Raw genomic sequence first — 16,539 nt, forward strand, 5'->3', positions numbered from 1 at the left:
TCAATCAGAGCCACAAATAGAATCCCAGTTTCATAATTTGCTACAAAATTGCAGATAGCAATTTTGTGAAAATTAGTAGTGTTCCTATTCCACATGTTTCAGTAAGTGGCCTTTTCCCAGTTGAAAGCCATTCCTTTTCAAGGGAAAAAGGATGTTTTTGCAAAGCATGGATGAAACATAAAGTTTAATTTGCATAAAGGTAGAACTACTGTGTTTAAAATATTTACACCTTAAAGCCAAAGGTGAAAGGTTAAAATTATCTGGATCAGAATGTAAAATTTTTCTGGAACAGAATCTTTTCTGAAGGTTTTTAAATCTTCAGAAAATCTTAGGTTTGTTTGCAAGCCCTAAGCCAAATTATTTTGACGTGGTGGCTGTGTTCTGTATGGACCAGGTCTAATATGTCCAAACAACTGTGTTGTTTGGTTTTGTCCCAGAGACTGAGAGAATTCCTCTTTCCACCAAGCTCTTTGTCTTTTTGTTTCTGGAGCTCTGTGGCAGCTACTGTTCATCTGCTCAAGTATGGAGAAATCCTTTGCTGAGCTTCTAGAAGGTCCTGTGTTTTGTTGTTAACATTGCATCACAGAAATCTTGATGTGGAGTTAGTTCCAACAAACATACCTTCAAAAAAACCCACCACAAATCAAAGACAGAGTCTGCCCTACCTCCATAAAAATATTATTCCTATAATCTTTCTTTGTCCATCATTGTCACTTAGGGAGACGTTGTGGATTCATCTGCTCCACTTTCTGTGCTGCTGACCCAGGAACCAACATAAAATGTCTTTGTGAGATGTCAGATTTCTAAGAAGAGATTAATGTGGCTTTAAATGAGCTTTATAGATTATTTTTGTATATTACGAATGTGAGGTCACATTTGTGAATGAGAAGTCTTTTAAATATGCATTTGAAATGTATTTAGAAGCCTGCCATTATACATGAGCCTGGAGTGGATGATGCTGTTCCTGCAAGAGGGGCTGGGACTGTCAGGAGCACTGCTTATGAAATACTTCAGGAAAGCAAAGCAATTAACATTTAAATCCAGATTTTGTTTGCCTTTTGAACTCTTTTGCAAGAACTGAGTGCATGGTAAACATGACATTCAGTTCACAGGTTTTGTTGGAGCTTGCAGTGCAGAGTTTCTCCATCCTGAGGGCACCTGTGGGTTTGTTTCACTCTCAGTCATGCACTGGTTATTGCATGACCAGCTGTGTGTATTTAACTTTTCCTGTTCAGGGGTAGAAATATAAGGATTACTGTCCCAAAGTGACCTTTCAAGCATAAGCACTAAAAGCATCCTGGAAACTGCTGGCTCTTCACTGTAAATGTCCTTCTCTTTTCCTGAACAGAAACACTTTTTCTCCAAGTGTATTTCCACCCATAACTCACACAGAAACACAGATGCCTGGAAGGTGAAAAGAAATATGTCTCTTCTAATATGTTCCCGATGGTTTCAGTCCTCAAACCCAAGAGAACCACTTCTCACTAACTGTACAAATGATGCTCAGCCTGCCAGATAAGAAGCACAACCTGATAGTCAAAGATATGATGACCACTAGTGATATTAATATCAAGAACTTTTTTTTTTTTTTCTTTTAAAATCAAATTCCTTATTTACATTCCAAGGAGCTGGTTCTATTAGCCTTAGCACTAAAACAACTCTGGTTTTTCTGCTGGAGCAGTGCCTGACTTTAACTATTGAGCAGAGTTATCTTGGTGGTAGCTCTGACTGCAGACACTTAAGCCCCCGAGGGAGTCCCGCCTGCCATCAGGCTGGGAAGTGTCTTGATGTTACTTCATGACTATTTATTTTGATAGAAAATGCCAAAGCTGTCAGGGAGGTGGCCATGCCCACAAACGGTGTTTGTTGTTGTCATTTTCTCCATCACAGAGCACCCTTCACACTGTCACCTGCCACGAGAAGGTGGTGGCTGTCCGGAAAGATCACACAGAGTCACTGGGAATGACCGTGGCAGGTGGAGCATCTAACCGGGAGTGGGATTTGCCTATCTATGTGATAAGTGTGGAACCTGGAGGAGTGATCAGCAGAGACAGCAGGATAAAAACAGGTAAAGTCTGCTTTAAATCGAGAGCTTCTTTTGAAAACTGAGGGATAGCGAAAGAGCTTCTCACTCTGACAAAATTCAGCAATCCTGTAGATTTTGGGATGTGTCAGATTAAGAGGGTCTCAATATGCCTCAGAAAAGGCATAATATGCAGCACTAATCATCCCTGTGACGTAGGCTGTAGGAATATTCTGGTAGGAAAAAAACCAAAGATAAATAGCTTTTCACAGGAAAATTAGCTTGCATCACCATCTCCTAACTCCTGATACATTAATTGTGCAACCTTCATGTGTTTTTAAGATTTTTTTTTGTGCTTACTTGTCATTGCATTTATGAATTTGAATGAAATATACAGGAACAAAATTCCTATTATATATGAAGCCACATTAGTGCTTTATGGCTCAACATAATGTCTGGAAACTTTGGCTTCCTAACCCCATTTAGCTACTGATGTAACAGAGGGATAAAGCTACTAGTTTTCTATTATTAGTTATTAATAGTTTCCTATTATTAGTTTTCTGTTCTGCATGAATAAGCTTTTAGGGCAAAATGAAGAACATATTTTATCAGTTGGTTTTGTGGAAATAGCTGGGCAGCAGAGGAAAGATGAAACTCTCAGGTTTCAGGAAGTTACATCTCCAAGAGCCAAGTCCCTCAGTAGTCAGCATCCAGCAGTGGCACAGCTCACTTACCCTTTATCCCCTATGCTCTCCTTAGTCCAGTCACTGCCTGGAAGCTGGAGGGAAATCCTGAGGGAAGTGAAAGCACCCAAAAATGGGGCAGAATAGTTGCAACCCAATCAGACCCCACGAGCCTGGGTCTTGGTGCCCAGCACTGGCACACACGGGAACTTTCTCTTTGTGTTTGCTCAATGAAACCCATGTGAGAACACAACAACAGGAGCAAAACAGCAGGTTTCCCCTTCCCTCCTGCTGGGAAATAACTGCCTCTCAGTGGGGTATATTTTCCAAAAAATATTCATCATGAGGCAGCATGGAAAACTCAGCCTAGTTAATTCGAAAAAATTAGAAACAAATGAATATGTGATGTTTTAATAGAGCCATAGGCCTCTGATTTAGAGCAGCTCTTAGGCTGTTGTCCTTCTCACTGGGGGCAGACCACAAGATGAGGTTAATGGTCAGATTGCAGTGCCTGGACTGCCAGACTGGACACCTGGAGAAGCATCCAGGCCAAGCACAGAGGGCACCCAGGAAAACCCTGCCATGGGAGCCTGCTGTGAAGAGTAGCAGAGCACTTGGCACTGTGGCTGCTTGCATGACATTAGTGCTGTCCTTATTGTTCTTTCTGTAGTAATGGAGCTCAGCTTGGCATTTTTTTCCATAGCTGCTGTGCCTGTTTTATAAGTAAGGCATACAGAAAGATGGTTTGACTTGCAGCCATTTAAACAGGCATTTATACGGAAATAATAATAACATCTTGTTCCATAAAGCAAACTAGGAAGAGCCAGTTGGAGTGGCAGTCCTCAGCTAAGAGAGAGCTGGGAGAAAAAACATTGAGCTGTTGGGTTTCAAGCTTAGGTTGAGGACAAATGCTGTTAGCTGGAAGTGGGCTCCAGAGACCCAGACTGGTACTAGGCACTGGTACCAAAACTTGTTGGTACAGCAAGATCCCAGCTGTTTGTTCAGCTCCAGATGCAGGACATGACGTGGGAAGAAACTAGGACAAATCCTCTGTCCAACCATGCAGAGCTGGACCAAAGTTTCTGTGTACAGGGATCTAGACTCTTCCCTCATGCCTGTGGGATGTTTATTAGCAAATGCTTCACAGCCACGTTCAACAATAGGATTGGCAAAAAGCCTCATCAGGCAGCCCGTTCTTGGTCATGGATTTGACTCACTCGTTTGTGGAGGTGAGGAGGGGATCCTGGAAACACTTGCAGGGTTTTTGATCATCCCTTTTATTGGTCCCAGGTGACATCCTCCTGAACGTGAACGGCATTGATCTGACAGGAGTCAGCCGGAGTGAGGCCGTGGCCCTGCTGAAGAACACCAACTCCTCGGTGGTGCTCAAAGCCCTGGAGATGAGAGCATGTGAAGGCCAGGAGGAGAGGGGTCACCTGCCACCCCCTGAGGACACACAGACCTCCGAGAGCAGCGAGTGGTCACCATCCTGGGTTATGTGGCTGGGGCTGCCACGGTAAGTCCACAGACTGCAACCTCTTTGCTGAGGGGGGAGTGGGAGGAAAGATTTGTGTTTTCTGGCAGTTCTTTCTTTTGGCTTGATTCATTGCACTGACATCTTAATTAAATCCAGGCTCTGTCACTGACTTGACTCTAGATTCCTCCCTTTTGTAAATGGGTACGTGTACATGGCAAAATAGACATGCAGTTCCGCTTGTGAGGGAGGGTAGGATACTGAATTGTTTCAATCTTGTAAGCATATCTGGCGCTTAGGGAGCGACAGGAAAATCTTGCAGGGATACAGGAGCTCGCTGGAGTCTAGGCTCAGCCACCCTGCAGAAGGCAGAGATACCCCTCCTGCAACACTCAAGCTGCACAGCCCTACTCCTTAGCCAAACCCAGCTGAATTGTTTGACTTTACCCAGATGTTGCAAAGCTCTTGCAGTTGGCCAGTATCTCCAAATCACCTCTTTTAACCCCACCCCCGCCTGAAAGGAGTCCATTTGTCATACACAGGAAGCAGCTGTGTTGTCATTTCAGCTGGGGTAATAAGAGCCACATCACCAGTCACTAAGCTCTCGGTGTGCCCGGTGTAATACCTGCAGCTTCCCTGACATTCCAGAAAGTATGAAATGAGGATACACTGTGAATCTGTTAATATGCAAAGCTGGGATCACAGAGCTGAAACTCAGTTTTGAGGAACGAAGACTTTATCTTATAAGTTCCTCTGGACTATACTCCTAACTCTGGCAGCAGTTCAGTGTCTCTCTTTTACAGGAGGGCAGGAAAAGATGGTCTGCAGAACAGGTTGGCTTTTCTTTAGGCACAGTTTCAGGACTCCTCTTCATTTCCTACTCTTGCATAACAGGTTTCCCTCTTTCTATCTGGAGCCATTTTGAGCTCATTCACCTTGCAGCAAGGTCTGCTGTGAGGGCCAGATGTTTTCTGGGGCTTGGTCTGATGCTAATGGCTGTAAAACACGTGCTGAAGCACTGCAAGAGCAGAAGGCAGGCTGCATGTCACCCACAGGGAAAATATTCTTTATACCTGTGAAAGAAAAGCAGTAAAACCAAAATGCAGTAAATGGATGCCCCTTGACTTGTTACCCCAGCAATGGTAAATTTTCCTCTCTCAGTCTCTCTGAAGACAGGCAGGCCCAGGGAAATCTCCATTCCTGCTAACTTCTTCTGCACTCCTGAGCTTGACCAGCATCATGGTGAAGGTATTGGAGCATGGGTAATGCTCTCAGTGAAGAGAGAGCAGAATAGAGGCCTTATAGATGCTGCAATCTGCAGTGTGCAGTGCTGAGTCTTGCCTTCTATCACTATCCATTGCTAGATGGACTGAAACCATCACACCATGCCTATCCCACCTTCCTTGGGCTGTGTAGAAAACCTGAGCTGCCTAGTCATCATCTTCTACTCACAGTTGCCTGAAGTTCCCACTACCTTTGCATGGCAGAGGACATGAAGGACAGAGCTCCACAGTAGTGCAGGCTTGCACCCAGAGCTCACATCAGTCAGTCCCACTTTGTAGTTTGGCAATAAAATGGGTTTTCCCATTTTAGGAACAGTTTCTGAGCTCACTTTTAGCCTTTCTCCTCTGAAGGCTGCATGTGTGAAGGCATTCCAGCTCTTTTTGTCTGAAGGAAAATCAGCCCCAGTGTCAGCAAGGCTGGAGACAAGAGCTCATTGTGACTGTATCCCCAGCTGTGAGGCTGTGCACAGAGCACAGCACGGCCCTTTTCCTTCAAAGAGACATGGGGACATTGGTATGCTGAGTGGGGACACTGCTCTGAACATCAGACAGGGACCAACGTGCGGGAGATGTGACAGTGACAAAGGTGCCCTGTTTTCTTATTAGCAGCTGATTGGCTGAGCAGGGGCTTTAGAGGATCAGGTTTGGGATTGCTCACCAGGTATTAGCAGACCCTTCTGTCTTCCCTAGTATAAGTGTGCTCACCCACTTTTTGTCCTGATTCTTCAGGGCCCACATCTGAAAGTCCTTCAAGTTCTCTCATGAGGATGTGTATCGTGTTAACTCATTGTGCTCCAGGTTGAGCATTAACCTTTCTCTGGCTTTCAGTTTGCTTTTGGCAAGGATCATGTCTCACTGGATCCCAAGATATTGTCAGCAGTCTCGTGACATTTTCCAGGCTGTTAGAGAAGATTGTACTCTGTCTAAATAGACGTCTGACAGGTCCCTCTTGGAAAAAGTGCCTGAAGTGCAGTTATGGGGCAAAATGTTGAAGAATCACCTACTTTAATTAAACTATTTACTAGAAAGGCTGCTCCAAGACAAGCGAGTCTAAGAATGGTGCAGCTAGTGGAAAAGTAGAAATGTGAAAATCATGATTATGGAGGATCATAATTGGGAACTTGGGAAGATGGGCAGGGAGGGGCACATCTGTGTAAGACAAATTGAACAAATAGAAAAAGCAGTAAAACTGGTAGGCCAGGAACAGGCATGGTTTAAAAAAGAGGAGGCTGGATGGTAGATTATTTAAATTCTTTAGAGAAGTGGAAGATGTGGCTCAAGACAAACCCTGGCAGAGCAGCTGTGTGTATCTGTTCTCAGAAAGCAAGGTGGGGTGTTCAGAGGCAGCTTGGCCTCACAGCTTAGAGTGGGAAGTTCAGACTCAGGAAACTGAGGGGACAGGAGAATCTTCCTTGGTTCCAAATCCTTGAAATTTAAAAGAAAATCCTGTGAATGGTACCATAAAATGGGCTGAGTTGAACTAAATACTAGAGCATGTCTACAGACTTCTGCTCATGACAAATGAAGTAGAAAACAGGCTAACATTAATAATACTTACATGATTTAAAGTAGCTTACCGTAAATGCCTGATTTTCCATACTAGAACAGAACTCTTCCCTTCCCAGGGACTGAATGCATATTACAGAGATGGGTACAGACAAGAGACACAAATATTGAGAGTTAGGGTATTATATCATTTTTCTGGATGAGGTTGGTAGCAGCAGAATCAGACAAGTTATCCAATCCCTTGCACCAAAACTCAAAGACTTGGAAAGGCCATCTTGCCGATTTAACATTTGTGGACCTCACTTACATTTTGTCCTTTTCTCGTGAGATCTTAGAACCGGGTTTTCTCACTTTTGTATGGCTTGATAATACATAAACAGCTCCTCTGTTCTCTCTGTAGTGTGATCCAATATGTGGTGGTTATAAAATACGTGCACATGTGCATCTGACATCTGTCAAAACTTGGCCTGCACGCAAGCGGAGGGGCTGCGGGCTGGGAGGAAACGGTGATGCAGGACCTTAAGCATTCTCGCCCCAAGACTTATTTCAGGGTAGCTAATTTAATTGTTTGTTGTTTAGGAAGACAGAACTCCTTTCTTGGTGGAGGGAGATGTTGTTGTCTAGCGTGCACAAAGGAAATAACGGGGAACAGCTGGCAAAAAGCATTTCCCCAGCTCTGATACTGCTTCTCCCCTTGCTTGTTTTCCTGCTCTCCTTTTTCGCTCTCCTTACATTTCCTTCCCTCAGCTAGTACTCAGAATACTTTTTAGATCATCCTGTCATAACATTTACAAACATTAGTACTTCACACAAGTGCTTTTCTTCGTCTGTAAAGTGAGATGAGAGAGAGACAAGGTGGCCAAAGTCATTCTGCAAACCTGGGGTAGAACAAGATGTAAAACATGAATTTAGGACAGAAACACCTTCAAAGTAACTCAGTCCAGGCTGTAGGGCGCTGGTGGAAGCAATTCTCAAATATTACTTATTCAGCTGCCATTTGTGTACTGTAGTGGGGAGGGAGGAGGGTGTTATCCTTTCATAGCTGTTACTGCTGAAATCCTCCTGCAGTTGGGCTGGTATTCATGCCTAGAGCATAAGGCTACTTGTGCTTCATGAAAATCAGCAGGGAATGGTGCATTTAACTACTTGAAAACAGGCACTTTTAAATTCCTCACGTATCAGTAATTAATGCTTAGTTGTGGTATTGCTTTGGACAGGACCTTGTGGGTAGACACTGTATATCCCCAAATCCTGTATCTGAGGCAGGTTCGCATATAAATTATTCCTTATCCTCATCTTCTGGAGTATTTAGCAATAAAGGCAGGGACTGTGAGCTGCTCTCTTCCAGGGAGATGGTTCCCCTTAGACCAGTTGCAGTTTAGTGGGTTATGGTAGTTTGACTGGGTCAAAACACCGAAACTGGGGCTTTCACTATCACAGAAGATAAAGTTACTCAAACACACTAAGCATCTTCATATGATTTTATTTTTTTTCCTCTGTGGTACTTTTAGCTTGTTTTTTATGATTAAACAGCCCTAAAAGAATGGACTCCCTTTGGGCTGCTCTTGGCCTAGGCACTGAACTGTTTGGACCTGCATTACATACAGCTCAGCTTTGCCTGCCAGCACCCTTTTCACAGCTGTGACAGTGCTGACAAAGAGCTGATGGACGATGCACTGCCATGTCCCATATACCTCTGTCCCATTGGATGCAGATAAGAAAATGTCGAGTTAAAGGCATAAACACACCCTAGGCATTGCTATTCTTTTAGGAGCCAGTCTCTAGCTATGGCTGTCACGATGGGTTAGACCTGCCTGTACCATAGCAGGGCAAGTGAGAAGGGGAAGAGCAAGTAAACTCCTTGTCAAAAGACAGGGAAATCCCTCACTCATTATTGTCGTAGCCAAAACAGACCTGGCCTTCAGAACTGAAAACATTTAATTACCAATTTGGGTATTGAGAAACAAGTTTGTAAACACTTTGTGAAAAGGGGAGAAAAGGGGGGTTTCCCAAACTGACTCATTCCAGCACCTCTTCTCCTGACTTCCATGTCTCCACTGCCTTCTTGTCTCAACAGGTTACACCCAGTCCCTTTGGTGAGGAAAAGGCAGCACAGGGGCTTGGAGTCACAAGAGTGGCTGCTTGCTGCTGCTCCTTGGTTTCTGCGTGTTTTCTTTGCTCTGGCAGAGACAACAATCCTAATACTATTGTGCTGTGTCTCTTTTACATAAATTTATCATACACTTTGACAGCAAATATGTATTTATGCTTTCTGGACTGATGGAGACCATGCAATTAATAATCATATAGAATACATGTATAGAATGCAAATAAGGCATGTTTGGCTTCACTGCCTTTCATCCTCCTGTCTTTACCTGCTTGCCTGCTGCTTTCCTGTGGCATTAGGATTTAGCTGATTACCTTTCAGTTTCAGGAATGTGCTCCTTAAAGCAGTGAGTGTAGCACTGGACAGCAGAGACCTCTGCTCCAAAATCAACACTGAATTATAGCACTAATGGCTGAATCCTGGCACTGCTTGGTCATGACCTTGATAAGTACCATTAACATGGAGGGTTTAAGTGGTTTTGCACATAGAAGAAGTCCACAGATGGTAAAGTAATCATGCCTGGCTGTTGAGGGAGAAAATGTCACCCGTTTCTTACATTAGCAGCCAGTGAATTTTTGTGCAAATATTACATACCTACCATCCTGGCAGCAGGTGGATATTTGTAGGCCCTGGGGGACTAATCTAGTATTACTGCTGTGAAAGACAGCAAATGCACTATTCAAAACTCAATTTTTAGAACACGAGACTGATATGTCTTTAAGATAAAAGCTATTTATCCTCCTAGAGAAGTGTCAGGTGCTTTTTAGAAACCTAAAAAGCTCTGAATAGAGCTTGTAACAGTTGCCTGCTCTAGGTCAGCCTATATTTTAAGGTTTCAAGTGGCAAATATATTTTTAGTCATTCAGTAATTTCAGTCATTCCACTAATGATAAGTTGATTAAGTACTATGGACAGAAATTTCTATCACTTACTCTCTAACAAATAGAATTAACTTGGTTTAGAAATGAGGAAACAGAAATTAATGTATTCAGAGCATTAGAACATTTAAGAGTCTAATAACATTGTTCTTGTTTTCTCCTATTCCTAGTTTTGGAACCTAAGCTTTGATGAGCATAACATACAGTACCATAAGATACATTCAAAAGGCAAACAGAGATAGAAGCAGACTTCAGTTATCTTACTAAAAATTCTTGTGTTGATCATTACAGTAAGAACCAGCTATCTTCTTGAGAGGAAACACAGTACTCCAAAGCACTGACTCACATGGATAAGCTTCTCTCATCTTCCATGCTGTGACTTATCAGGTTACTCAAGAAAAGCTCAGGTTCCCTAATTCCACCAAGACCTGTCTTTGTGTCTTCTGTAATTTTTGTAGTTCATTCCACTGGCCTTAAAATGATATCACTTTGATATGCACCACAGTAGCAAGTGCCTGAGCACTTTGATGTAATTAATCACGTACAGGCTCATATCTGGAAGAAGTCATTGGGCTGTACAAAGTAGAAGAAATACAGCTTTTTGAATTGCTGATTTACAAACATTAAATCCAGGCTTGTGCTTTTCTCCATCACACCAACTAGATGATTTGCATAGTTTTCTACCCTATTAAAAAAACTTATTTAATACTTAAACTCAAGGCTATCTACTAATTTCACTTTTGCGATAACTGGTTATCTGGTTATAACAGGAAAGCAGTACTACAGAAATAGAGAAATGTAGGTGCTCAATACAGCGGTAATAGGGCACTATTTAACTGTCCAAAATAATGGGTTACATGAAAAGGCAGATTATTAATGGATCATCAGAATCTAAAGTTAACTATAATATATTTAATTAAACTGGTTTATTTCAGGTATTTGTACAGCTGCAAAGAAATTGTATTACGAAGAAATACATCTGGAAGTCTTGGCTTCAGCATTGTAGGAGGTTATGAAGAACATACTGGGAACAAACCATTCTTTATCAAATCCATTGTTGGGGGAACACCAGCATATAATGACGGCAGAATTAGGTAACGATTACTATCTTTAAAAAGTAGCATTTAAGTACGTTTTTCTTCTGATTAACTTCTGGGGTTTTTTAAAAAACATGTTTTCATTAAGGCAGTGGCAGGGACAGGGGAAGGACTCACTGATACAGAATTCTGGGAGACCTGGAAACAGGACACAAGTACCCTGAAGTTTAACAGATCTGCCTTCATAGCAGAATGTTCTCAGATGTCTAGCAATCCACTAGTATGTAAGTTAAAAGAAGAATCAATTTGATCTCTGGAGTGGTACAAAGCATGCCAGCAGAGAGGTTTCCCACAAATTCAGTTCTTAACACCCCAACCAAATGCCTTCCCTGCAAGCACCAATACACTCGGAAGAGAGTAAATGTACAGTCATGGCACAAACTTACATCAATTAACAAGGCTTAAAAGGTACAGTTGTTCAGGACACAGATCATTCCAGTATCTAAGGAGGGCCTACAAGAAAGCTGGAAAGGGGCTTTTTACAAGGGTATATAGTGCTAGGACAAGAGACAATGGCTTTAAACTGAAAGACCATAGGTTAAGACCAGGTATTAAAAAGAAATGATTTAATGTGAGGTGAGGGTTGTGAGGCATTGGAACTGGTTGCCCAGAGAAGTTGTGGATGCCTCCTCTTTATTCAAGGACAGGTTGGCTTGGGGCTTTGAGCAACCTGGTCTAGTAGAAGGTGTCCATGCCCAGAGCAAGGGGGTTGGAACTGGATTATCTTTGAAGTCTCTTCAACCAAAGCCCTTCTAGGATTCTGTGCTGATGATTCATCAAAATGAATATCAGAAGACCTATATCATGTTTTCTTTCAAACATGTCTAATTAATTATAAATTTGTAAGAAACCCAAACAAGTGATATTTTCACCAGCTTTATTCCCTTATTCATGAACAATCATTAGCCAGAGAAGGAAGCATAATACTCATTTCCACCCCTTCCCTCAGCTTAAGGATGAGCTTTGGCATTTGAAAACATTTAAGATAAAAAGTCGCCTTGTTTAATTGTTGCCTTGCACTTGTTTTTTCAGATGTGGGGACATCCTCGTTGCTGTCAACGGCAGGAACACATCAGGAATGATGCATGCCTGCTTGGCAAGGATGCTCAAAGAACTGAAAGGAAAAATTACTCTCACAATTGTGTCCTGGCCTGGCACATTTTTATAAAACAAGTCTTCATGGAGAGTGTGACAAGTATCTTAACATGAGGAAAAAAAGTAAAAAAAGGAACAGCAGTCTTTGCTTTTTTTGGGGGGTCAAGTATGTATTTCTAAAGAAAAGGTTTGTGAAATTTCAACCTGCATGTCAAGAAAAGTCAAGTATAGGTAAAGCAGTGACACCTGTCAGAAAATCACTTCAGAGTGATCCAAGCTACAGACTTAAGTCTCTCCTTCCCTGTGTTCTTAAGGGTTTTTTGTTGTTTTTTTTTATACATATCTATATATCTATTTAATGCATTATAATAATAATGAAATTTAAGGAGCAACAGCTTCTGCTCACCCACTTTGTTTTGATTTACAAAAAAGAAAACCTTGAATAACTTATGGAAATATTTCTTGCAATTTTTCTAGTTGCAATAATCAGGTGAAGGTTTTTATCCAACACATTAATAGCACTTTGATTATGTGTACCTTTTCATGGTCAGCATGAAGCTGGTATTTTCAAGACTTTCAAGTACTGTTTGTTAGTCTGTAAAACTGTGAATGAAATTTCTAAAGTAATTAAAAATAATTGTAACTGTGTACTTGTACAGACATTATTTTCATCCAAAACCAAATTACCTCGTTTCCCTGATTTGTTCTGATTAATGCTATTAAATCTGGGATTTTTATATAGAATGTTATTTTTAAGGAAGTACACTGCACCCTGCTAATGCCATCAAGTAAGTATTTTGATTAGCAGTAAAATTTTTGTGGGACTGCCTTATCAATCTCACTTGATACTGTTCTGCATGAAGTAAATCTGAAAGTGATGATGGTCTTATATGTCTCTTAAAATAGTCCTTTGTCTTTCTCTGCAAATTACTCATGTTCCACAGTCTTGTTTTTATCTCACAAGCTTGCAGTGGGAAGAGGATATGTTTGTTAATCTTTATCGTGTTAAGGGCAGCTGTTCCCCTAGAACAAAGACTAAAATGAACTCTCTTTTAAGCCACTGAAAAGCAGCAGGGATGATTATCCAGCTTAATTCATCCTTATGCACCCACACAAACCAGACATAATTACCAAGTGTATCATCACCACGCTCAGTGTTCCATTCAACTAAGAACAATCGGCACCTTTCCCACTTTCCCTAGGTTTTTTTTTTTTGCTTCACGTTATTACAAGGCTTTTGAAGAGCCTGCAGTTCCTGTGTGTCCCTGTAGGAAAGGATGACCTTTCCAAATATGACTCCAAAAGCTATGCTAAACCCACACTGTTCCAGATGTTGGGTATATAATAAAATGAATGCACACTGTTTCTAAAGTCAGTAAAAGAATGACCTTCCCATTGGCTTATGAAAAAAGGAGACAATTTAATACAAAGAATTTAAGCCCTACTTATATTGTAAGAGCATAAGCCTCTAGCTGTAAGATATTTTTCACTGTTTCTTAAAAGACAAAGTCAGTCCAAGAATCTTAACATGAAAAATTCGTTCTTTTTATTTTCAAAAAAAACCAAAGTAACCTTTGATTTCAAACTAACAGAACAAGATTAAGAGCAAATTATTATAATTCCCAGAAAAATAACAAGATTTATAGTAATCTATTTCTGGCACTAATATATATGCAAGTAGGCAAAAATCACACAAGCCTATTCCACAGGGGCAGCTTCAGTGTTTTCTTGTTCAGGAGCAGGTTCACCACTGGCTTCTTTTCCTTCTTTGCTTCTTTTGGACTTCTTGTGTTTGTGCCTTCTGTGGCTATCCCCTTCTTCACTGTCGTGACGACGTCTGCTGTTACTAAATAGAGAGAAAACATGCCTCAAACACTTGACACTTCAGGCCCTATTTAATTACAAAATACCAAAAAAACATCCTCTGCATTCGTATTTGAAAACTGGCATCTGCTTCCAACTCAGAGTTTTTGCATGTCAGTGCACAACTGAATTTTTCCTGGAATAGAACATACATCTATCCACCCTGTACTTTTTGTGGGGAAAATGGAATGATTTTTCACATTTGTAACCCATATTCTAATACCAACACTTTTAACAATGCCACGTACCTACTGGCCTTCCTTAATAATTTGACATTCTTGTTGACCCCATTTTCTGGACTTCACTTTTATTTCTAGCTTAAAATGGGTCATGTAGAACAATTTCTATCAAGTGACTGGGAGGATTATTTTACTTGCTGAGAATTACTGTTGAGCTGTTCTGTTCATGCTGCTGAATGTCAGCTTCACTCCACCTCTTTCTGACTCACTCATTTTTATCCTTCTTTCCCCAATGTCCTGATTTCTGTTCCCATACTGACTGTCACATACATCACTCAATACGAGGTTACCCAGGGTCAGTATTGCTTTTTGTCTGTCCACATTTTATATGGCAGACTTGTAACAAGTAGCACATTCACATTCAAGTGTTTACAAAAAATTCCTGTTTGTTTGGGGTTCTTTAAAAAGTTTACTCTTCTTTTTTTTTTTTTTTTTTAACTGGGCAAATCTTTCATATCCTATTAAAAAAAGAGAAGTCAAACCTTCGAGATGACTTGTGTCGAGTCTCTTCTTTCTCTCTGTGTCTCCTGTCTCTGTGTCTGTCTTCTTTCTCTCTACTTGTCCTATGGCGATCGTAGCCCCTCTCTGCATAGTCTCTGTATCTGTAGCGTTCTTCATCACTGAGTCAGAAAGAACAGAGTTTCAGGACAGTAAGACCAAGGAGTATAGCAATAACAAAAGCCAAATGACAGGAAAATCTTAATGTTGCTCCTGGGAGTCGACATGAGGTTCAATGCTTAAAGGACAATAAAGTTCTTCATGTTATACACCAGACTTGTGCAGCTAATGCAATTTTGAAAGGAAATTGTTCATTAAAAATGAAAGAAAAAAGAATAAAACAGCGTCCCATTAATTTTATATAGGAGTTATCAAGCTGCTAAGCTTGAAACTGTATCTAACTGGGAAGGAAATACAATCCTACATAAACTTTAGTGATGTTTTCAGAACAGCGTTTGAAACATTCAACACTTATCAACACACTTTTTAACTATTATACAATTTGGGTAAATTAAAATTAGATTTTAGTACAGTTACCTATTTCCTTACACCCACTTCAAGAAAAGCAAAAGTTAAGTACAAAGAGTAAATATACTAAATATTTTGGGCTGCTTTTGAAATTAATTTTTCTCCAGTGCTGTCTCCACTTCCACTTCTCGCTTGGATTGCCATGAAATGCTGCCCTGCCAGAGTGTTGGTAAAAAAACCCTAAATATCACAGGTTAGACACGAATTTAAAGGCTTTACTTAAAAACATATTTTTATATTTTGACTTGATGAAAAGGGCAGTTCTAAGAGTTTACTGAAATCTTAAAAAAAAAAAAAAAAGAAAAGAAAAGAAAAAAAGAAAAAGAAAATATGAGAACACTGTCCATTGTTAGCCAACACAACTTAAATGCTACATTAGCATAGCTTCAAAAGGCACAATCATTTCATCATTTCTCTACCAAGAAAATCCTACCCAGAATCACTTAACAGTGCAACTTCAATACAAATGAACTTGGTGTAATTATTTATGCATCACATGAAATGTTCTCTAGCTGTAGCTCGGGAGATCCCCACCAAGCCCTAAAGAAAGGCACAATGTAACTGGTCTTTCTAAAGAAGTAAAATCAGTAACAATTTAGATACTGTTGACCTAACAAAAGGCAAGTGTTTCTGTCTGTCAACATTTACCATGAAAGAAAGAAAGAATCTTCCTGAGGTCCCTGCAGCAGCAGAACAGATCAAACAGATCACACAGGGAGAACAGCTCGAGCCTCAAGAGATTTCTCATGTCCTGGAGCAGTGAGAACTGAGATCGAACCCATTTTATCTACCACAGCTTGGATCCTCTGGCCACTTCCCAAGTGGGGATATTACATTAATGATTATTACAGCTATGCATGAAAACTAAGAATGAGAACGGGGAACACCTGAAGCAACAGCCCTAGTCTTTTTATGAAACCCTGTATGATTACATCATTAAGCAAATGTCAGAAATTAGTAATTTAAGACACTGTAGAGAAGCATTAACCACCCCATAGAAAATTCTGCTTTTCTAAGGGGCACATCAAAACCAGGAAAACTACAGCTACAACGACAGAACTCAAAATTTTGATTTCCCACTGACAACTTATTGACTTTATAATGCATTTATAACCTCAGATCTGAGAGCAAGCTGATCGAATCCAGCAAAGCACATTTGGCACAAAAACTGAGGTTGGAAGGTATGAGTGGAGGTCATCAGGACCAAGCCCCAGCTAAAGCAGGGCCATCACGACCAGCTGAGCAGCACCATGTCCACAGCTTCA

The 16,539-nt window shown here is 40.9% G+C and overlaps 2 protein-coding genes across 6 annotated transcripts in view; one reads left to right on the forward strand and one right to left on the reverse strand.

The window, feature by feature from the left end:
- LNX1 (ligand of numb-protein X 1) overlaps window positions 1–12,794 on the forward strand; it is a 66,377-nt gene extending 53,583 nt beyond the window's left edge. The window contains exons 7-10 of the mRNA XM_066316995.1: window positions 1,891–2,068; window positions 3,997–4,222; window positions 10,890–11,048; window positions 12,084–12,794. Of these exons, the coding sequence (XP_066173092.1) occupies window positions 1,891–2,068; window positions 3,997–4,222; window positions 10,890–11,048; window positions 12,084–12,219 (699 nt within the window). The 3' untranslated portion in view covers window positions 12,220–12,794. The remainder of the gene's footprint in view (window positions 1–1,890; window positions 2,069–3,996; window positions 4,223–10,889; window positions 11,049–12,083) is intronic.
- An 875-nt stretch (window positions 12,795–13,669) lies between these two features.
- Window positions 13,670–16,539, reverse strand: part of FIP1L1 (factor interacting with PAPOLA and CPSF1) — a 38,058-nt gene continuing 35,188 nt past the window's right edge. For all 5 annotated transcript variants that reach the window (XM_066317000.1, XM_066316999.1, XM_066316997.1 and 2 more), the window contains 2 exons: window positions 14,731–14,868; window positions 13,670–13,992 (listed from right to left, as the gene is read on the reverse strand). In XM_066317000.1, the coding sequence (XP_066173097.1) occupies window positions 13,845–13,992; window positions 14,731–14,868 (286 nt within the window). In that variant the 3' untranslated portion in view covers window positions 13,670–13,844. The remainder of the gene's footprint in view (window positions 13,993–14,730; window positions 14,869–16,539) is intronic.

Source organism: Sylvia atricapilla, chromosome 4 (assembly GCF_009819655.1).
Source record: "Sylvia atricapilla isolate bSylAtr1 chromosome 4, bSylAtr1.pri, whole genome shotgun sequence".
Classification (NCBI taxonomy): domain Eukaryota; kingdom Metazoa; phylum Chordata; class Aves; order Passeriformes; family Sylviidae; genus Sylvia; species Sylvia atricapilla.